The following is a 22,823-nucleotide window of genomic DNA, read 5'->3' on the forward strand; positions in this document are numbered from 1 at the left end:
ACAGTGAAAACTTTGTCCAAAAAACAAGGAAACACAGGCAAACGCACAAACTCAACAGCATTCTACACACAGCCTGAATTAAGTACAGCTTTAAAACTGGAGAGAGAGGCTAGGAGAAAAAAGGAATGGAAGACTACTAGTCATAAGAGAGAATATACATATGTGAAAAAGGAAATAGGCAACTTGATGACTGGTAAGGGGAGGCTGGGTAGGAGGGAAAGAGTGACAGGAGTGACCGACCACGAGTCATTGTACACATGAGTGGACATGTTAGATTGCAACTCCCTTGTACAATTATTTGAAGGTAAAAATAAATATAATAAATGTGTTCCTTTATCAGACTCCGATCATTTCAAGTAAGAGGTACACATTTTTAGTACATGACCAGATACTCCCTGTGATCAACAGACAATGAATATCCAGAGGGACAATTTATCAAAATGAAAGTCACCAAAATTTGTAAGCAGTCTGGATTCATGTTTATTGAAGCCAGTAATTAGAGACATCTTTTTTTTTTTTCCAGCACTAGAAAGCAATTCCACATGACTGCATACTATGCCCGAGAGAGCCACACCCCTTGGACTAAGGCTGGTGGGGAATCTTCTGCAGTCCTAATTTCAAGTTAAAAACATCAATGAACTTAGCATAGAGACAACAGTGAACTTCACTTACAGAATCAACATTGTTAAGGTCATGATGTACAGAGCAGTCACCTTCAACTTCATTAAACTAATAAAACACAATGTCTTTAGTTTAAATACTGACTTTAAAATGCCAATCAAAAAAGTGCAAACAAAAACAAAATAACTTAGCAGCAAAACTGTTGCATTTTTAGGAGAGACCAATTCATGGCCCTTACTTGGGCCACTTCTTCAAGGCTGGGCTTATTTTCTTTTGAGTTTTCTATTTTAAAGACAAACAGCAGATGTAACCACTATAATGTGGATAAATAGTAACAAAATTTTCTTTAACAGTCTACCATACAAATGTATTCTGCAAATAAAACAAATTTTACTTAAAAAAGTAAAGGCTGTTTATTATTTGGCCTTTGGTTCCAATGCTTGAAAGTCTCTAAAATAACAAAAATTAATTCCCCTTCTCCCTCCCTCCCCCCCCCCCAAAAAAAAGAACCTGGAAGTTCCCAAAGGCTGGTTGACTTTGGCAACCACTGAGCACATGACATTTTGTGTCAGTTTCTTCTGACACCAGAAGCATCTACCTGTCATGAGAATAAAAGTCATCTCCAAGAAACCTCCCTTTGTAAGACTGTGTCTTAGCACTTCATCAGTTCTAGTACATTTTATATTGACACAAAAAGTGCTTATCAGTACAAAGGATAAAAAACAAAATTTTGCATTAAAAGTTTAAACCATACTCTATTGCCTTAGGTATGTGACTTTCCAAGAATCCCTTCTTTGTGAGGTCATTCATTTTGCTCCAGGTTCAATGAAAGGATTAAGTGATCCCACCTACTGTGTGGACACAAACCATCTGGCATCCACTGGCCACATCACCACAACTTCATTCCACAGTTTACTGTCACCATCACCTAAGTAACCCAGTAACTGAAAGTTAACCCAGTAATTGAAAGTTCAACACGTTTTGAGAAAAATATAACTGAAAAAGGAAAAAAAAAATAAAGTATTTCAACAATAAATCTGGCACAAGAAACATTTTTTTTTTTTGCTAGAAAGGTAAATAAATACTCAGCTTTCTCATTAACAGTGTTCAGACCTTTATAGAAGCAATGCAAGCAAGACTGTTTAGGAGTCTTGTTATATAACATGTAAGTTATGCCCAGTACTAAATTAGTGGTTATTGGGATCTGGTATGCAAAAGGAAGGACATTAGGGAGGTTATGCTGGGACATGGTACAACAAACAGTCATATAAAAAGTAAACTCCACATAACTGAACTGTGGTTTTTTTTCCCCTTGGTTTGACAACATATGTTTTATACATTAAATTCAGGGTAGTGTTTGCATTTACATGCTCTGTGTCATGTATATAAAATTAAAAGTGCCATTTCGAATCCACAGAAGTCATTCCCAGAGTGGTGGTGTGACATGACATGAATATGCCCTAAATGGGAGATGCCTGAAACTCATTTCCCTAAGGAAAAAAAAGCTGTATCTTAGGAAAACATAGAAGAAATCTATCACTTTCATTTTCAATATAAACCATCACACTTGTCTACCTGACAGCACTGATCAGACCAGGGAGCTAGGACACAACCCTTTTGCATCAGTGGAACTCCTTGAGGGTTTCCACAGACTGTAAGGCAGGGATTGGTACAAGCCAATTAACCAGAATGTAATGACGCCAACTTTCTGTAGCACATTGCACCATGGTAGAATGAGAGGTTCATTACCCATTTTCTATCAGTAGGCCAGCCTATGGTCATAATAATAATAATAGTAATAAAAAATTTAACTTAAAAAAAACAAAGCAGGAGCTAGTTAGACAACACAAAGCAAACTAATTTTGTATCTGTTGACGTTGAACATAGCCCACAGCAACTGCCTGCCCCAGACTGCACACCTGTGGGCCAGCCTCTCCCCAAGGACGTGGCCTGGGCCAAGTAGGGGTGTCTCAGCAGCCATCTTCCCCACTCAGGTTGGCTCCACTTGACTCAGGCATCCCATACTTAATATACTTTCCAAAAGTTAAGCTTGCATTAGAACAAGTCTAAATCCCATTTTGCTTAGTGCTTAGTTTGGAAATGCTTCTAATTTTGTCTTACACAATGATTATTCAACTTCTATCGAAGACAGTACTTCTTATCATCCCGCCCATCTCCTCTTTCCTCACCTGCCTCAACGTTCAGCTTCCCCACCATCACCTCTCTCACTCTTCCTCAAAAATCTTCTCTTGCCTGGACTTTCTGCTACATAATCTGCTTCCCAAGAACAAGGGAATTTACTAACCGGCAACCTGGTCAAACCACTATCCCATCAATGATTTTCCTGGCTTGTTTGCTCCACCCTCAGAGAAATTGGGCCCCCTTTCTCTGCTCTGCTTAGGAAGCCCAGCTGAGCTTGCTTCTCATGAGAGCCACATGCCCAAGAGTCCAAGGGTCATCCTTAACAAAGGGTCTGACATGTGCCCTTCCTAAATGTGCATTTCACAGTTGGACAAGCCAATGAAGTTTTTGTTTTTGTTTTTTAAAATTCATCTCCCCTACCCCAAAAAACTGATAGCATGTGCCATATCAGAAAAATTCTGGTCTTAGCAGATCAATATACATAGTTATTTGGTCATTTGACATTTTTTTTTTTTAAAGGAGGATCAAGCTTCATTTTCTGTTGAAGAGTTTGTTACCATGGAGTCTGGTTTTCGAGTCATTCTATCCAGTTCTTCCTGAACATTTGACAACACAGTCTTTTGTCCTTAAAAAAAAAAGGGGGGGAGGGAGCAAAGCAGCAATGTGAGAAAAGAATTAAAAAAGAAATAGTTAAAACCATAGGTTTCTGTAATCATCTATAATGATAGTAATCTAAAAAATAAAAAGTTTTTTCCTCCTAGGATCTCGAGATAGATCCCGACTTAGTCCTTCTCACCGCAAATGTCATAGGTCTGTGCTTCCTCAACTACACAACTATCTTGGTAGGGCACAGGATGCCTTTGTGCCAAACAACAGGGCCTGTCTGCAAACCCTCTCATCCTCCAGTCCCAGCCCTATGCACTCTCACCAACTCCCTGGAGGTGTTCATGAGTTTCAGGCATGCAGCAAACACTTTCTCTGGCTGAAACAGACAGGTGTTCAGGTTTTGTTTCTAATTACAACACTCCAGACTGACTCGTAGAAATACCATTTTCAGTAAGAGGAGACCAAAGCCAGATCATTAGGTCCTGCACAGAGTTGGGAATCCTATTTCTCTGTTGGCAAACACTAACAGGGAGTGGAAAATGACTCCTATTTCTAGTAAGAGAATCATACTAGGACACCACCAGGCCACCAAATCAGACTTTATGTCTTTAAGAATTTGGTTGCTACTAGAGCTCAAGTTGTCTTGTAAGGTGATTTCCTAAGAGCCTCATCTACTCAAGAAATAGCAATTAGGGAAAACACTGTATTACCATACCTTATAGCCAATGGAACACTAAAAACAAAGCTACTGCTTACCTAGCATGCACAGGGCCATGGGTTTGGTCCCTAGCACTATAAAAATAAAACTTCTTCCAGCTTCCTAAGAAAATGTGCAATTCCTAAGGAACTTGTTTCTTTTGTTTCAGAGGCTTCCACAACAGACTTGGCCCACCAGCCACCATGGAAGGACAGGTGGGTGAACTGCCATAGAATGTAACAAGCAAGGAGTTCATGGAGGAGGAGAGAATGCTCTCCAATGAGACAGTACAAAATCCCTTTAAAGCATCACATAAAGTTAAGTAGGATAAATAAAATGTCAATGGTATACTCTAGACCATGACTTCTAGTGGAGAGAGTTTCCAGACCGTCACCACATGTATGACTTCAGCCATACCTTGACTTACCCAATAGCCTGAATGTACATTAAGTCCCACTTTAAATGTGCCAAGGAAAACCTGCATGGTTATAAGGCAACCCCACGGAAAGCGCAGTACACTGCTCAGTCTAAAGTACAGATCTGCTTCCTTTCGTAGTTGTTCAGAACACTGAGCGTCTGCAGGTCAGATGAAGGCACGCACTCCTGTCTGCCTCCCCATTTTCTTAGCACTGCTCAGTCATGAGGGTCCTAAGTCTCCGAAGGCCCCTCTGTACCTGACTTCTTGGCTGTGCTCTGCACCCCACCAGCACCAGGGCTTCCAGGAGAGCCTGTTTTCTTACTCAACAGACTATTGAAGAAGCTGGCCAACACTCCTTCACTTGCTGCATTATCTAAGGAAACAGTAAGGGAAAAAAAAGACATCATCCAAACTGGACTACTTCAAACAAGTACTTCTCATCCTGGAATTAGCTGTTTGTGGCTTTCACCTTTCTAGGTTACCCATTACAACACTCATTTACTATGATTCCTTCCACATCACCATGCTGAGGCTTGTGAATGTAGTGACACTATTAATTGGAAACACATTTACAACATTTCCCACCTAACAAGGCATAAATAATCAGTATTCCACACTGCCTCCAAGTATTTGGGGCAAGGTTTTTCAAAGCTGTACAAGCCCTCCACACTCACAGCCCATATGAAAAGCTCATCTGCTAAGTTGAAGATGCCCAAATTTTGTTTTGATGATCTTACTGCAGCCAGTATTCTTGATAATCCAATACGGTGCTGGTATAACCACTGCTTAAATAATTTAGCTTAATAAGAGCTATGGCAGAGAAAAAGATTCTCCTAATTTGTAAGTAGTAATAATATAAACTAAAGAGTCAAGATTTACATTTTAAGATAACTTTCTATTTCATATTCTTTTCTCAAGAATCTGAACTTCTATACCAAGTAAGTACATTAGGCCACCAATTCCAATGTAGTAAAAGGCTCTGGTGTGGTCTCTGCCAGCAGAATCTCTTCCTCTGGGAAAAGGTAGTGTAGTAAGCAGTCCATTCCCTTTCTTTGGGAAAGGGAATAGACCCAGCTTTTCTAGATCTCCACTTGAAAGACCCAGCCGCTCCTGAAAGGCTCAGGCCTAGGACTAAATTCTGCCCCGGAACAACATACATACTTTTGATGTTTGGGTCCGGCTTCTTTACTGACGTGCCTGGGGAGGCACTGGGGACACTGGCTGGCCCACCCCGGCCCTGGGTTCTCGGAGAGCCAGAGGGTCCTCTTGCAGGGGATTCCTAAGTCCAAAACCAGCCCAGGTCACACAAACACACATAAAAAATAACAGAAATAAAAATTCAAAAAATGAAGACATACTAATGCAAGATATATTCCAAGTCTAGGGTACAAGATTGGGAACATGCTTATTAGCTCAGTTCCTTCCTAGACCTCAGTTTCTCCTAAAAGAAGAACTGACAAGGTAACAAAGCAGCTTATTTTACGCAGATGTAGTCTTTCATTAAACATTTCTTGAGATTCTATTAGGTTCCTGGCCATGGGCCTTCAGGGAAACCAACTACCTTTGAAATAGGAAAGCCCACACAAATATAGCTAAAACAAGTGATGGCATACGTTTGACCCTGTTTGACGTATGGTACTCACGGAGGCTCTCGTGGGTGTGGCAGGCTGCTTGGCAAGGAGTGACTGCAAAGAGAGGGACAAACTGACCATTAACCAAGGCCTGCAGAGATCTGAGTTCTGGAAAAAGAATCTTACTCCTAGTACTCCACTAGAGGGTGCCATTAACAACCAAGTTTCATTTTATACTATAAATGCAAAATATTCTTACTCTAGTAGTTTGATATATGGTGAAAAAGATACTCCATGTTTAAAGCTAAGGAAACAAACAGGGCACAGAAAGGAGGAAGAGTTGAGGAGGGGAGGGAACTGTCAAAACTTCCCATAATGAGTCTATAAACTCATGACATACATAGTCTGGAAGAGAGAAATTTTAAGACTGGGTTTGTGTTGAGAAGTGACAGCTTGGGAAAGCTACTCTCCTCACTGACAAAACAAGTACTACCTGCTTACATGCACTGGACTATGTGGAATTACAGCAGTGAGGCCAGGTCATCAGAAACCTGAAATTTCTAGTGTAAGGGCACTTAAAAAGATCCGAAGCTATCCTTGAAGGAACATGGGCAAAGTAGGCAGGCAAGTATCTAAAGAGAGGCAGGTGCTTTAATCGTACCAGTTCTAGGAAAAGCTTGTAAAGCTTCAAGCTCTCTGAGTCCCCACATGCAGACAGCCCCAACCCCACTGGGAACTGGCATTCCATGCATGAGGAGGCTTCTGTTTCAATCCCATTGGTCATCTTACCTGTTGCTTCATTAGGAACACCTGCTCATCTTCTGCTGCCAACTCTTTGTCATGGACCAGCTGTGAAGTAACACACACACTTGTGGCCACAGGCCAAGAAGACTTCCAAGCTACTATATGCTCCAAGGAGATTCTTAGTTTGGGCCTGCATACAGTTCTAGGGACTTGTTCTTGAGAGTGTGGTTACATTTTTCTAGCCTAGCACAGACCATCTCCCAAAACTTATTATGGCATGCAGCCAACTGAAACTTTAAAAATCTTAACAGGTCCTCAGTAACACCTCTCAGATCAATCTGCAGGAGATCCTAGAGAGAGGGGATCTAACAAATCCAAAAATGATGACAGCACTGTGGACTATGCTGGATGCTACATGGCTCCTTGTAAGAATGCCAGCACTCACACTCCTCACCCTGTGCCAGACGTGACTTAAAGTCTAAAAAAAAAGACCCTTGGATAATTTTTTTTTCAAAGTAAATAATGTAAGATAAGCAAACAAGTTTAAGGCCCTGAGTTCAGGCCCTACCACTAAAGTGAAAGACCTAGTTCTTTACAGGTTTCCATTAGGGGAAAACAAACAAACAAACAACACCTAAAGTAGGTGGCACTATTAGCTACATGGGAAGCCAAGAATGGGAGGACTACAGGGTTTAAGAGGCCAGCCCGGGTAGAAAACTTCTTGAACTCTTATGCTTTTCAACCAACAGCTGGTGTGATGGCATGCACCTGTCATTCTAAATTACGTGGGAGGCTGAGATTGGGAGGCTCAAGGTTCCAGGCCAGCCAGAACAGAAAGCTCACAAGACATCAACTCAACAGAAAGAAGGTAGGTATGATGGTGAGTGCCTGTCATCCCAGCTACATACAAAGGGAAGCCTAAAGTAGGCTGTTCACAGTGCAGAGGCACCTACTCAGGAAGCAAGACTAAATCTCAACAATAATCTGCACATAAAAAGAGCTGAGAGCCTGGCTCAAAAGGTAGAGCCATGAGGCAGGCATGAGGCCTTGTACTCCTCCCAGTATTACTCCTCACCCAACATACCTTTCTCACTGGAGGTTTCACAATAAAGTCTTCATATGTATCTTCTGGCTTCACAGTTGTGAAGTTTTCATGCAAAATAGCTATTTTCTTTTCATTGTCCCAGCCTGCAGGTCTAAAGGCAAAAAAGGAGATTAACTTGCTTTTTCTTAAACTAACCTTCCAGTACACTTAGTCTACTTCAGATTGTAAAGGATTCCTGGGTCAGGTTCTTTCTCAGAGATCTAGTATGTATCTGTTGGAATGGATCGCCACTTTGGCACATAAGCCAAATGCTAAATCCATTTATTAGCATAATAAGTCTTATTTCATATAGAGCTCAGGGACTTCTAGGGCCCTAAGGAGTCAGTATGAGACTATATACTGCCCTGCTGGAAGTGTTCAGTTTCCTCCCACAACTCCACTTAAAAAAGCCAGAGCACAATGGAGTTCTGTTTTGAGAGGAACAAGAAGAACAACACCAAGGACAGAACTTGGCAGGGGCCTGCTGCTGTTTGGCTTTGGCCTGGGGGCTCCCCTCTTGTCTCTGAGAACTCTTCTAACAACAGTTATCTTATGTATTGGTTCATTACTTCTTTTAGTGTGGAAAGATGTGTCCTGGAGTGAAGGGCAACCACCTGCACACCACAGATACAAGGAGGCCTATAGACTCCTATAGGGGTGCTTGAGGATTCAACATCTACTAATGTTCAGCTAGTGTTCAACTTGATTCCCTTAAAGCTAGCAATTGTACACAATTGTGGCACACTTTTGAACTCAAGATCCTCAGAAAGATAGTAATTGACTGTTGTCACAAGTCTTTCACATACAACTTCCAGTCCACAGCTCCAAAGACAATAGGATAGCTAGGCGCCAGTGGCTTCCACCTGTAATCCTACTCAGGAGGCTGAGATCTGAGGATCAAGGTTCAAAGTCAGCCTGTGCAGGAAAGTCCATGAGACTCTACCTCCAATTAACCGTCAGAAAACTGGAAGTGGTACTGTGGCTCAAGTGGTAGAGTGCTCACCTTGAGCTGAAGAGCTCAGGGACAATGCATAGGCCCAGAGTTCAAGCCTCACGACTAACAAAAAACAAACAAACAAACAAAAACCCCAAAACACAAAAACCACAAGTGGTACTGTGGCTCAAAAGGCTCAGCAACAGTAGCCAGGCCTGGAGTTCAAGCCCCACAACAACAAAAAAAGACAACAGGGTGTACAACCAGCATGCTTCCCCCAAATGGCCTGATGCATCATCCTCATGTAGGCAACTACTAAAAGACCCAAAGGTACAAAGGACAGGGCATCATTGAGATACTGCCGTAAGTCTTGATGCCCTCAGAATCCCAAAGATGCTTTTCCATTCCAGCTAAGTCTTAAATTCAACCAGGTGCCCTGCTCCTTCTGCTCTTCAAAATCCCACTGATGTGAGCAGTAAATGATTTCAAAAGCACAGTACTCACTGAGCTTGTGCACCTGGCTGCTTGCTTGCCTGCCCTGGGTGATTCTCCAAAGCAGGTATGAGTTGCCTGAGGGAAGCTCTTCTCTAATCTGCCAAAGGTAACCTATTCTGTTTCAGTGTGTGTGTGGGGGGTGTCTCATATTTCTAACCTCTCAGACTTCCCCATCTCACTCTTTAGGTCTGCCTGAGATCCAAGCATCTTTCAGTATCACATTCTTTGTCGTTCCTATTGCTTTTACTCTTTTTGCTCTCTGGGTCTCTGTAGCAGAGACCACATCTCATTCAGTTCTGTGTTCCCAGCAGAATACCTGAGTACCTCAGGTGAGCCGAGTATGGCTTGCTGAATAGAGAAATGTAATTGTGAAGTACTCTCCCAGACCAGCATCATCACTTATTTATGTATTCAGCAACATGATTCTCTAGAAAGAGAAACCAATGCCAGAAAACAGGTATCCAAAGTCTCTGACAGGACAATCAACCGAAGTGGCTTCCTAAATGTGAAATGCCACTAATAAAAGTATTTAGAACAGCCAAAACCCATATTGACTGGAATGGCAGGAGGATGCTTGGCATCATTGTGTAGAGCGGCCAGAAACACAAGATCCCCAAAATGAAATCTGTTGTACTTCAAAACTCTCCCAGCCAGTACTTCACCAGTTGCTATTAAGTGCCCAACAACTTGCTACTATTTTAAAACTTGCTCTCAATGACCATGCCACCCACTGACAGGCAGAATATTCTTCAATCCAGAAGCAGAGAGAAAGCTGTGTTATCTCCTCTGAGGTCCAGCCTGAGCTGAGGTCCAGCCTGAGCTGAGCCCCAGGAGAGCAGGAGAACTGACTGCACAAAGCAGACAGAAGGTTCACTGGGAAGGGCAAGACACAAATAGTAAATGTACTTTGTAAAAAGAAGAACTCACATAAAAACGGCATCCTTCTCCACAACTAAGGCAGGTGTGGTAAAGTGGAAACCATATGTTTTATGAACAATGTACTTATACAACAAGTCGAGGTTTTTCTCTTCCTTCACTGAGGTGTAAATCAAGGCAGCTCCATCTAATCAATCTGTTTAAGGAAAACCAATCAACTGCCAAAGACAAAATCAATCCATCATATATAAGTACCATTCTTAAATATTATTAAAAGGTCAATATAATTTTTAATGAATATATGAGTAACAAAGTATCAAAAATTTAAAAACTAAAGCTAGGCACAGATGGCTCATGCCTGGAATCCTAGCTACTTAGGAGGCTGAGATCTGATGATCCAAGTTGAAAGCCAGCACAGGCAGGAAAGTCTATGAGACTCTTATTTCCAGTGAACTACCAAAGAGCCAGAAGTAGACTCAGTTTGCAGAGCATCACCCTTGTGAAAGAAGCTAAGGGGTAGTCTCCAGGCTTGATTCCAAGCCCCAGGACCAGCACACCTAAAAACTTAAAAAGGCAATGAACCAAGTCAAAAAAGCATAGAAGTATACTGTTAGTAGGCCATACAGTTGTTGGCTTATTAACACATAAACTATGGTCCTGATCCCTTGGGCTCTTCCTAAGAAGCAACATTAGTGGTTCTGGAGAAAGCTGGGGAAGTATTCTCAGCCTATCAGGGCTGAGGAGTCTTTCCCAGCCTCACAGCGAACAGGTTTGTGCCAAGTAAAGGGCCTATCTCCTACTATGTTGTGGAAATATGGTACCAATTGCTGTTGGATTTAAAAAAAAAAAACAAGATTGAAGAGACTATTGACACAGTATCTCTCTCATGGGTAGCACAAAGGGGAGGGGGACATCTATAGCACTAAACCAAGAGTCAAACTGGTAACTAAACCTTTCTGAATAAAAGTGAAGTCTAAAAAGATTTCTGAGCATGATAAAACTGTCAATAAAATTACATCACCACTTTTTAGTATAAACACTTCTTAGTATATGTAGACATATACTAAATAGTGACCAAAGATAAAGGTAAGTTAATAAGCCTTAAGTTCCAGCAAGCAATTTCTCCCTGGAAGACTATACTCTGGGTTTGAAGGGACTTTCAAGAGGCCTCATTTGGAGGGAAGCCATGCCCCTACGCCCAACAAAGGATACACTGGAGGCAGAACCTCCGTAGGTGCGACTGGATGAAGTCCAAGTGCTCATCCCGATAATCATGCTCCTTCTCCAGGATACTCACTGCATCACACTGCAGAGACAAAACAAAGAGAGCAGTCATCTTTCTATTTCTCTGCCTGCTTCAGAAATAAAAGTAACTCCAAAGAAGAAAGCCATTGGCAAAGTTGCAAATATTAGAGAAAAATAAAACATGTATTTCTTTCATCCCACCCCTCAATTTCTTTATTATAAAGTGCAGATATAAAATGCCTGATCACCTAAGTTGTTGTGTCCAATAAGGTTGCATTGGATGTGCATGGCACTCAAGTGCTTGTCAAGAATAGGACGAGAGCTGGGCCCTGGTGGCTCATGCCTGTAATCCTAGCTACTCAGGAGGCTGAGATCTGAGGGTCACGATTCAAAGCCAGCCCAGGCAGGAAAGTCCGTGAGACTCTTATCTCCAATAAAGCACTCAAAAACCTGAAGTGTTGCTGTGGCTCAAGCAGTAGAGTGCTCACCTTGAGCTGAGGAGCACAGGGACAGCGCCCAGGCCCAGAGTTCAAGCCCTACGACCGACCAAAACAAAGAGAACAGGACAGGACAAGAGATGGTATTGCCCATAATTAGGTTAGGTAATAGGGTGACTCTCAATAAGAAAGAGTACTTTTGAAGCCCAATGTTGTTCTGATTTTTGTGCCAGTCCTCCAGAGACTGGGCACTAACTCTAAGCTTTTTTGCTTAAGGTTAGTGCTCTACCACTTAATTAGGAATAAGAGTCTCATGGACTTTACTGCCAGAAGTGGCTTTTGAATTGCTATCTTCAGATCTCAGCCTCTTGAGGAGTTGGGATCACAGGCAGGAGTTGCCAGAACCCAGGTACCTAATATGTTTGTTTTTTTGCCAGTCCTGGGGCTTGAACTCAGGGCCTGGTTGCTGTCCCTGAGCTTTTTCACTCGAGACTAGCACTCTAATACTTTGAGCTACAGCATCATCTCCAGTTTTTCAGCAGTTAACTGGAAATAAGAGTTGTATGGACTTTCTTGCCAGGCTGGCTTTGAACTGTGATTATAAAATCTCAGCTTCCTGAGTAGGATTACAGGTATGAGTTACCAATGCCAGCTCCAGTGTGTTTTGTTTTGTTCACCTAAGTTTTGATCACCTAAGTTGTTGTGTCCAACAAGGTTGCATTGGATTAGTCCACTGTACATGGCTGTGCATGGCATTCAAGCGGTTGTCAAGAACAAGACAGTCATGGGCTTGAACTAAGGGCCTGGGTGCTGTCCCTGAGCTTTTTCACTCAAAGCTAATGCTCTACCACTTTAAGCCTCTACCACTTTAAGCTAACGCTCTACCCCTTTAAGCTGGCTTCGAATTATGATCCTCAGATCTCAGCCTCCTGAGTAGTTAGAATTACAGGCATGAGCCACCAGTGCCTGGCTTTCCAAAAAAATTTTTTTTGCCAGTCCTGGGGATTGAACTTAGGGCCTGAACACTGTCCTTGAGCTTCTTTTGCTCAAGGCTAGCACTCAACCCCTTGAGCCACAGTACCACTTGCAATTGAACCCAGGGCTTCATGCATGCTAGGCAAGCACTCTACCACTAAGCCACCTTCTCAGCCCATCCAAAATGTTTTTAAAGCTCCTTTTTTCCTTATGTAAGATACACACTTAATTGTTCAATTCTGACTATTTTTTCACCACTGGTTTAGACCAGATGAAGTGACTGAAGAAAACTACTTTTAGTTGAGTTTGTCCATTAAGTCAAAGGTACACCACAGGGATCAACCCAGGTTACAAATGAACCAACATCACGTTTCCAACAGTAGTAGTAAGAAACAATTTGGTCTATCATGAACTTACTCACTCTACTTTAGTAAATACCAAATAAGACCAATCCTCCCTTGGGAGGAAACCTCATCTCAGATATTCTTTCAGATGGTGATTGTTCACTACCAAACCCAGCCAAACTTACAATTCCTTGGACACACCTTTGTGCACACCACCAACACTGGGATCCCCAGGTTATGAGTCAGCACATTGTCACCCAGAGGCAAGGCAACATTTTCTTCTTCCGAGCCTGAGTTCAGAGGCCCTCTTCTCTGTGGGGAACCCTGACAACCTTCTTCAGGCTCAATATAGTCTTGAAAGTCTTTCATAACTACCAGGAAAAGAAAAAAATATATACACATATAAATAAAAATACATATTAGCTTCAAAAAACTGAAAAAGTTACCAAACAAGCACAAAACATAAGCAGTCTTGTGTGACAAGCTTCCTAGTCACCCATGACTGTAGTTAGGGAGCTGGGGAAGGTGGTACTGCAGAGGTTTAGCCCACCTGTGCTCCCTTTAGCATTAGAGCAGTGGGTATTAGAAAGAGGTTCCAAGTTGTCTACCTTGCTGCTGCTGTTTATCTTTTCCTCCCACCTCACCAACCATCCACTGGATCCACAGTCCTAAGACTCCACAGGCTCCTATAAACAAAAGAAGCCCTAGACATGAATCAGGCAAGCCTAATCTCCAAATAAGTATCACTTTCTGGCAGCCCTAGTGGTTGCTCTCCCTCTCACTCAGATAGTTCCTGCAGCCAAAGAGCTATCATATCCTGGACCACTGAGAAATCTAACTTAGAAAGGCTGGCCAAGGACTAGCTTTCCAAATTCAGCAGGCTAGAGACTAGTTAGATAATGACCCTTCACCCAAGAGTCTATTAATCTGGAAACCAGGAGTCTCCTGAGGAAGAGAGTCAACTACTTTATTGAAAGTAGCTTACACCAGCACCAACAAAGGAACTCCTTCAACAGACAAGCACAAGACTACCATTACAAACATCTCAGACAAAGGATGGTAAAAGCAGAGGCCCCCAGAAGGGTAACCTGAGTCAAGAAATACAGACATGTTTCAAGCATTTGCTTGAGGTTCTCCAATGTTTTCTCTTGTCTTCCTCATCCTATTTGAACAGAACCCTACTAAAAAATACAGCCACACAGACTAAAGACTACATTTCCCATCCTCCTTAAGAGACAGCTGGCATGTACCCTTCAACACTTACTTCCTCTTCATCATCCTGCCGCCTAGAACTTAGATGTAAGGCTACAGCTCTGTTGCTGCTGTAAGAGAACCACACCCAACAAATGACAGAGCAATAAACACAAAGAAGCCACAGTCTCTGAGATGCCTTCCCAGTTTCAAACTAACTACCTATAGATTTCATTTTCAGGAGAAATGAAACTCAGATTCATTTAAGACACCTCTGTCTTTGATTTTGTGTTGCATGCAGCAGAATCTAGTCCTAAGTCACACAGACATCAGTGACTAAGATTACAAAATAAATTCAGTATCTCATGTCATAAGCTGCCCAAGAGCAGCTTGACATGAGATGTTGAATTTATGCTGTATGCTATATCCCCAATAGTTAGAACAGTTCGAGAACTTCTGGTGTATGTGTTTGTGTGTGTGCGCGTGCATGCATGTATATGCACACACACTGGTCCTGGTGCTTGAAACTCAGGGCCTGGGTGCTGTCCCTGAGGCTTTTGTGCTCAAGGCTACCACTTGAGTCACAGCTCACTTCTGGCTTTTTTACTTGAAGGTAGGGCTGGCTTCAAACAACAATCCTCAAATCTCAGTTCCTCAGTAGCTAGAATTACAGGCATGAGCCACCAGCATCTGGCTCAATTTTGCTCTTTTCAATACTTTAACAATCTTTCCAAGGCTATCACTCTAAGTATAAACAGAGATAAAGTCTCCAGTGTATTAGCTCACTAGTCTGGACATGAAACTATGTGTAGCTCAGAACTATTCTGAGTCCTCTTTAAGGTCTCTATTTCAGAGGAAAAAGAAGCATTATGTAGAAAGGTCAGTGGCTGAACAAAGATGAGGTGAACTGCATAACAATCACTGTAGCTCACAAGACAGACTCAGGAACCACACAGGCCATAACCCAAACAATGAGATGTTAAATGCCCTGTTTTAGCTAATGTGGGACAGACCTGTATAGGACAGAAAGACATAACAGTAGGTCATTTAAATTGAAAAGCATATCAAAATTTCAGACCCCTTCTGCCAGTAAGTGTGCCATGCCCCAGAACCCTCAGCAGTTCACTAAAGGGGGTGAGGTCATCCTATGGAACTAAGCCAGAACCCGCCCAGCCTGGCCTGGCCAAGATGATTGCTGCTTATACTGCTGCTCTATTCCCTATCCCTCCCATTTTCTTGGCAAAGGGACAGAAGCTGATGTAACTTCACAGAAGCAAGGGAAAGGAAAAACAAGCTTCTGAATCACAGTAAAAAAATAAAAAAAACCAACAATAACAACAAACCACTTCCAAGGAAACTTCCTTTGACAATTGTTTCCAAAAGGACTAAGATTATCTTTAGTCTTAATATAGCTTCTCACCGAATAACCTATTCCCCCAAGTGGCCTTCCTATTTCTGACTATAATCATATTTGTTCAACTCCAAAATGAAGGAAGGAGCTGAAAGCTTCACCTTTTTTCTTTAAACACCATTTGTCCTAGGGTTTGAACTCAGGGCCTTGCACTTGCTCGTATGCTTGTTCAAGTGGTACTCTACCAACTTCAGCCACTCCTCCAGCTGGGCTTTTTGATGTAATTGGAGTCTTACAGACTTTTCTGCCTGGGCTGACTATGAACTCTGATCCTCCAATTCTCAGACTGATTAGCCAGGATTTTAGGTATATGTCACTGATAGCTGGCAAGAGCCATCTTTTTGAGGATTTCCATTAAACCTGCCAATGGTGAAAGTGGAGGAGGTGTAATTCAGGAGCACCAGCTTTGAGTGAGAAAACAAAAAATAAGCCATGTGAGAGCAGAGGACCAAGCTCAAGCCCAATTACTAGTACAATAAACAAATGAACTAATGAACTAGTGCTTTAAAAAAAAAAATTCCAACACGAGGAGACATGAGGCCTTCATGGAATTCTGGGATTATAAAATGCTCCCAAAGATGGGTACTAGTCCTCAGTTGGTAGCACTATTGAGAAGTGAGTGGATTTTGAGGGTGCTAAACTCAAATGAACTAATCCACCAGCCTGCTCCTACCTGAATGGCTATTAGGAGGTCGGACCTACCTGAAAGAAGCAAGTCACTGAGGGGGCATGCCTTTAAGGGATGAATCATCTTCAGATGCTGCCTACTCTCTTGCTTCTTCCTGGTTGCCATGAGTGGAGCAGCTTTCTTCCACCATGCCCTTCTACCAAGATGCAATAACTCACCCAAGACCCAAAAACTAACAAGTGGGCACAACCTGAAACTAAGCAAAAATAAACCTTTCCTTTTTTTTTTTTTGTCAGTTATGGGGCTTGAACTCTGGTCTGACTCTCCACTCTTTGGCTCAAGGCTAGTGCTCTACCACTTAAGCCACTGCATCACTTCCGTTTCCGGAGTGGTTTATTGGAGGTAAGAGTCTCACACTTTCCTGCCTGGGCTGGCTTTGAACCATGATCCTCAGATCTCAGCCTCCTGAGTAGCTAGAATGACAGGCAGGAGCCACCGGCACCAGGCTATTTTTTTTTTCCCCAATGATATTGGAGACTGAGCTCAGGGTTTCACACTTGCTAGGTAGGCGCTCTACCACTTGAGCCAACCTGTCAGCCTTTTTGCATAGGCTAATTTCAAGATACAGTCTCACTTTATGCCTGGGCAGACATAACACTTTCCCATATTACTGGGAACAACAGGCACTTCTCACTATGCCCAGCCATTGTGTTGCTCCTGAAGCTGGATAAGTACACACTTTGCTCAGCAAAGTTGAAATGGGGGGGGGGGTCTCATGAATTATTTTTGCCTAGGCTTGCCTCAATTCTTGATCCCCTCATCTCTGACTCCACAGTGCCTTTCTACCTTTAAATTGTTTCTCTCAGGTATTTTGTCACAGCAATAACAAGCTAAAAGACTACAACAAACCCCTACATCCTGATGCTAACTAACTCAGCAGACAGGAAAATGACAGAAAAGTCTGGAGACCCACAGAACGGATCACCTCTTAGGAAGTGAGAGAACTTTCACATTAAAACAGAACTAATGAGAATAAAGAGTATTGATTAATTTTCAATAACTATGAAACTTGAGATAACACTGCTTTGAAAACTTTTTGCAACTCTGAAATACTGAAAAATAAATTACAAACTCTATACAAAGGGAAGCCTCTTTTTTTTTTTTTTTTTGGTCAGTTGTGGGGCCTGAACTCTGGGCCTGGGTGCTATCCCTCAGCTCTTCAGCTCAAGGCTAGCACTCTACCACTTTGAGCCACAGCACCACTTCCAGGTTTTTCTAGTTACTGAACTCTGGGCCTGGGCGCTATCCCTCAGCTCTTCAGCTCAAGGCTAGCACTCTACCACTTTGAGCCACAGCACCACTTCCAGGTTTTTCTACTTATGTGATGCTAAAGAATTGAACCCAGGGCCTCATGCATGCAAAGCAAGCACTCTACCACTGAGCCACCTTCCCAGCCCAAGAGAAGCCTCTTGACTAAAAAGGAAGGAAGCTCCAACTCTCCAGAGAGAATAGTGAACTTTCCAATGAAAAAAACTGTTTCACTCACACTTCCTTTCCAGCTCCCTCATTTCTTCTGGTGGAATTTTCATTTTATCAATGTGCTCACGTAAAACACTAGCCCACTTCTGTAAAGATTCCATCACAGTCCAAGGCCTAGACATGTCTGCAACAAAAATAACCAGCGTCTCCGGCAAAGATTCAGCAGAAACTGCAAACTTCAGCAGGCCTTTGTGGTATAGATCGCCATCCAAAATCCACACATTGCAGCGTGTATGATCTGAGAAAAGAAATGAATCTCTGTTACCACCCAACAATGGCCACTAGAACAGCCACCAGAACAGCAATAGGAACATTATTGATTACACACAGTATGTATGCACAAATCGTAGCCCAAAAGACCCAAATGGTCACTGGACAGCAATCCTAGGTCCTGGTGCCTGATGAACTCCTCTAGATCTAAAAGTTTTAACTACTATAATACAAGAAGCTTCTACAACTAAGTTTTCAGCAGTATCTAAGGAACAGAGTAACAGTTTAAAAAACCATTGGTCTTACATGCCAACAGTCTATGAAGCAGTGAGCAGTGCTAAAAAGCCTGTGGGTGCTAAAAAGACCTTATTGTGTCAGCCTTATGAAGTAGTACATTCACACACCATGAAGGAGCCCAAGGAACAGGAACCTTTGTATTTAAATGTCAAGATAAAATCATTACTTACATAAATTGAGAAACTAATTGCTGGTTGCCTGGTAGTAGGATTATAGTTATGCTTATTACAATAACATGGTTTTATGTTCTAGTCATGTTCTAGTCTTTCAGTCATACTCATGGAAAGACTCATAGATGAAATGATTAAATGTCTAAAATTTGCTTCAAAATAATCCAGTGTGAAGTAAAGGAAAAGGGTGAAAATACAGTTGAAATAAAATAGACCAAGAGATAGGCACAGTGGAGGATGCCTATGATACCAGCACTTGGGTGGGTGAAATAGGAGAATGGAGAGTTTGAAGCCAGCCTGGGCTATGTAGTAACACCTTGACTTTAAAGAAAAAAAGGGCTAAGAGCTAGTATTTGTTGAAGCCAGGTGGTATGATATACATTATGGCTCATGCGAGTCTCTCTGACATTTTGTGTGTCTTTTACTTCCTACAATAATACAACTTTAAGGTATATACTTGGTAAATTTAAAGAAGAATGTATTCCAAAATCATATGTAGGATGTGAGGGCCATCTGGCTGTGACATCTGTCACCCCACTGATGGCCAGGGTTGATTCGACTGCTCTGGCTGGTGAGGCGGGTGTCCCCTTCCTTCCTCACCGCTCCATGTGCATCCCTCCCAAAGCTGCGCGCTCGGTCCAAGAGGACCACCATCCCTAATAGAGGAGGACCAGTCTTCCGTCAAGGGTATACAAGTAGCTGGCACTCCCCTGCTAGAACCTCCAAACAAGCTCTCAAGGTCCAAAATCATATGTAGATGACTGAACTATAGAAGATAATTGTTCCCAATTGATAGTGTGATTTTAGGAATTTAAGACAGCCTCCTCAGGGGCTGGGAAGGTAGCTCAGTGGTAGAGCGCTTGCCTTGCATGCATGAGGTCCTGGGTTCGATTCCTCAGCACCACATAAGCAAAAAGTAAAAAAAGCTGGAAGTGACACTGTGGCTCAAGTGGTAGAGTGCTAGCCTTGAGCTGAAGAGCTGAGGGACAGCACCCAGGCCCAGAGTTCAGGCCCCATGACTGGAACCAAAAAAAAAAAAAAAAAAGAAGACAGCCTCCTCAAGAACTATTATTTATAAACATATCTTAAGAGAGAACGTGTTATCAAGAATATTAATAATTTCATTACCTTTTCAATAAATTCCAACATACTTTTTAAACCTATCATATATTGGTTAACTTTTTGATATAATCAATTCATTAATATGCTATAAATGCATATTCATGACTTTAACAGCATAAGATATCTAAAATCCAGTTATATTTTCAAGCTCTAAAATAGTTTAGTAGTCTTGGTTTGGGCTTCTGTAAATTTCTTCAAAAATACCACTCAAGAGGTGGGCGCTGGTGGCTCATGCCAGTAATCCTCAGACTGAGGATCATGGTTTAAAGCCAGCCCACCAGGAAAGTCCCTGAGACTCTTATCTCCAACTAACCACTAGAAAACTGGAAGTGGGGCTGTGTTTCAAGTGTAAGAGTGCCTTCAGCCTTGAGCTGAAGAGCTGAGGGACAACTCCCAGGCCAAGAGATTTCAAGTCCCAAGACCAACACTCCCCCCCCCAAAAAGGCACAAGATAAAAAGGTATGAAAGCTATGATCCTCATACCTGACTCATGTCTCTTTTGTCAGTTTACAAAACAGACACCATCATCCACTCTACACATGAAAAAACTGAAGTGTAGGGTAGTTAATTAATTACATCAGTTGTTGCCTAAAGGAGTGGCTTTCTGAACCAGTTCTGTCTGGCTCCAAAGCCCACTTCTTTCCACAATAACCATGATGCCCTACAGAGACAGGAAGTAAGACACCATAATGCAATGCAAATATGAGGTCTTCAAGGTCTGGCTCAGTAGACTGAGTTCCCAGTTCCTCAAGCACAGACTCTAATGGCCCTAAATGGGCTTTTTTATGCCTGATCTTCTGACACAGGACACTCAGCATCAGGTCTTTCTCCTGCCTTTTCAAGTTATTCAGGAAATGTTTAGCAATACAAAGTCAGGAGAAAGAAGCAGGATTAAAATCCCTTAAGTTCTAAAATGAATATGTTAATCATCATTAATACCAGTTTCCAAGCCAAAAAGCTCTTATAGATGTTCTAGAAAGAACCTTGATTAAGCTTCTTCAATTTAGCAATAAGGAAATGGGGTATCCATGGGGTAGGATTAACTCTCCTTTACATAATAACTCTCACATCATGACCCTCAGTATTTAAGTGTGCTAAGGCAAATATAAATAATAGTTTAAGCAATATATTTTCATCTTATGCTAAAAAGATAACTTTTACATACACAAAAGACCTAAATACCAATAATTTTAGTCATTAAAAGCTACAAAGCCTAACAGATTATAAAGGAAGCATTACAGAGTAGTTGTAACTGAAATTTATTATTACATCCTTCTCGAAAAATTATTTCAAAATTATATCTAATCCTTGTATTAATCTTGCTTTTAATCATCCTGCCATACACAAATGGTAGAAACACTAACTTATTCACAGGGGAACATTATCATTGCTGGAGTCTCTATTCTGTCCACCAGAAAGAAAACAGAATATGCACATTTCTAAACAGTTACACAGACTCAAGAAACCGTCCGGTGAATGCTTAAAATGGTTATATTGTAAATTATATCAATTTCAGATTCTTCAGTAGAATCAGGTGGAGTAGCAATGGTGGATGACAATCATAGAACTCCAAACCTTCAGAAATCCTTTTTATTGCGTTTATGTGAATGTGAAACATTACCCTTAGTAGCTTTTTCTTTTCTTTTCTTTTTTTACAGAGGTCATAGGGGCCTGAACTCAAGGCTACTCTATTACTTAAGCCACAGCACCACTTCAGGCTTTTTCTGCTTATGTGGTGCTAGGAATCGAACCCAGGGCCTCATGCATGCAAGGCAAGCACTCTACCACGGAGCCACCTTCCCAGCCCTAGTATCTTTTTCTAAGTAGGGACTAGTCACAGCAGTGGCAAACCTCCCATTCCTCATTTCTGCCAACATGTTCTATAAAACAAAGTGAATAAAGTCTGCAAACCACAAATATTTCACCTATTCCCTTTGGCTTGAAGATAATGTTGAGAAGGTCTGGACACCTAGAAATCAAAGGACTGCATCCACCTCTTACTACAGATCAATCCACTCACCATCTCGGTCCTCATCATGGACATCAATCCACTCACCATCTCGGTCCTCATCATGGACACTGAGGTATAGATACTCTAGGCCTCTTCCTTTTTTTCCATGTTCTGCTCCTTGTAGTTTAGTCATAAGAGTTGTTTTACCAGAACCATCTTCACCTATAAATGTTTACAAGAAAACAAAGATATACTGTTTATTCTGAATAAGGATAACACCCAAAGAACAATTAAGAATCTCAGGCAAACTCAGGTGCTGGTGGCTCATGCCTGTAATCCTAGCTACTCAGGATGCTGAGATGTGAGATTCGTGGTTCAAAGCCAGCTGAGCAAGAAAGTTCGTGAACACTCATCTCCATTAACCACCAAAAAGCTATAGAGGGGTGGCTCAAGTGGTAGAGCATTAGCCTTGAGCAATAAGCTCAGGGACAGTGCCCAGTCCTTGTGTTCAAGCCCAGGAACAGCAACACAACAAAACAGCACACACACACATAAAAAGGACCAAAACATAAAACAAGCCAATCTCATGCAAAGCCCACTTGTCTAGGCCTCATTCACTCTCATAAGCAAAGCAGACTTTGCTTTCAAAGTGACTAACAGTGGCACCGGTGGCTCATGCCTACAATCCCAGCTACTCAGGAAGCTAAGATGTGAGGGTTGGGGTTCAAAGTCAGCTTAGGCAGGAAAGTCTGTGAGACTATCAGCTAACAGTTGTAAGTGGAGCTGTGGCTCAAGCAGTGCCAGCCTTCAGTGAAAAACTAAGGTACAGTGCCCAGGCCCCAATACTGGTATGTGTGCATGCATGCGTATGTGCGCGCGTGCACATGTATGCACTCACACTCACACACACAGTGACTAGAGGTTGAGGGTAGACAAAGATAGAATTTTCAAGATCTAAATGACATCTTTTTTTGGGGGGTTGGGGGGGAGGGTCATAGGGCCTGAACTCTAGACTTGAGCACTGTCCCTCAGCTCTTCAGCTCAAGGCTAGCACTCTACCACTTGAGCCACAGCACCACTTCTGGCTTTTTCTGCTTATGTGGTGCTGAGGAATT

General features: G+C 42.1%; 1 protein-coding gene across 1 annotated transcript in view; it reads right to left on the reverse strand.

Moving 5' to 3' along the window:
• Positions 1-456: 456 nt before the first annotated feature.
• The window catches only part of Dync1li2 (dynein, cytoplasmic 1, light intermediate chain 2), a 27,473-nt gene continuing 5,106 nt past the window's right edge, over positions 457-22,823 (reverse strand). The window contains exons 3-13 of the mRNA XM_013012651.1: positions 21,814-21,930; positions 17,966-18,196; positions 13,391-13,560; positions 11,401-11,494; positions 10,240-10,375; positions 7,884-7,995; positions 6,845-6,904; positions 6,128-6,169; positions 5,646-5,763; positions 4,741-4,857; positions 457-3,388 (exon numbers count right to left, since the gene is read on the reverse strand). Of these exons, the coding sequence (XP_012868105.1) occupies positions 3,288-3,388; positions 4,741-4,857; positions 5,646-5,763; positions 6,128-6,169; positions 6,845-6,904; positions 7,884-7,995; positions 10,240-10,375; positions 11,401-11,494; positions 13,391-13,560; positions 17,966-18,196; positions 21,814-21,930 (1,298 nt within the window). The 3' untranslated portion in view covers positions 457-3,287. The remainder of the gene's footprint in view (positions 3,389-4,740; positions 4,858-5,645; positions 5,764-6,127; positions 6,170-6,844; positions 6,905-7,883; positions 7,996-10,239; positions 10,376-11,400; positions 11,495-13,390; positions 13,561-17,965; positions 18,197-21,813; positions 21,931-22,823) is intronic.

Source organism: Dipodomys ordii, unplaced genomic scaffold (genome assembly GCF_000151885.1).
Source record: "Dipodomys ordii isolate 6190 unplaced genomic scaffold, Dord_2.0 Scaffold18, whole genome shotgun sequence".
NCBI lineage: Eukaryota > Metazoa > Chordata > Mammalia > Rodentia > Heteromyidae > Dipodomys > Dipodomys ordii.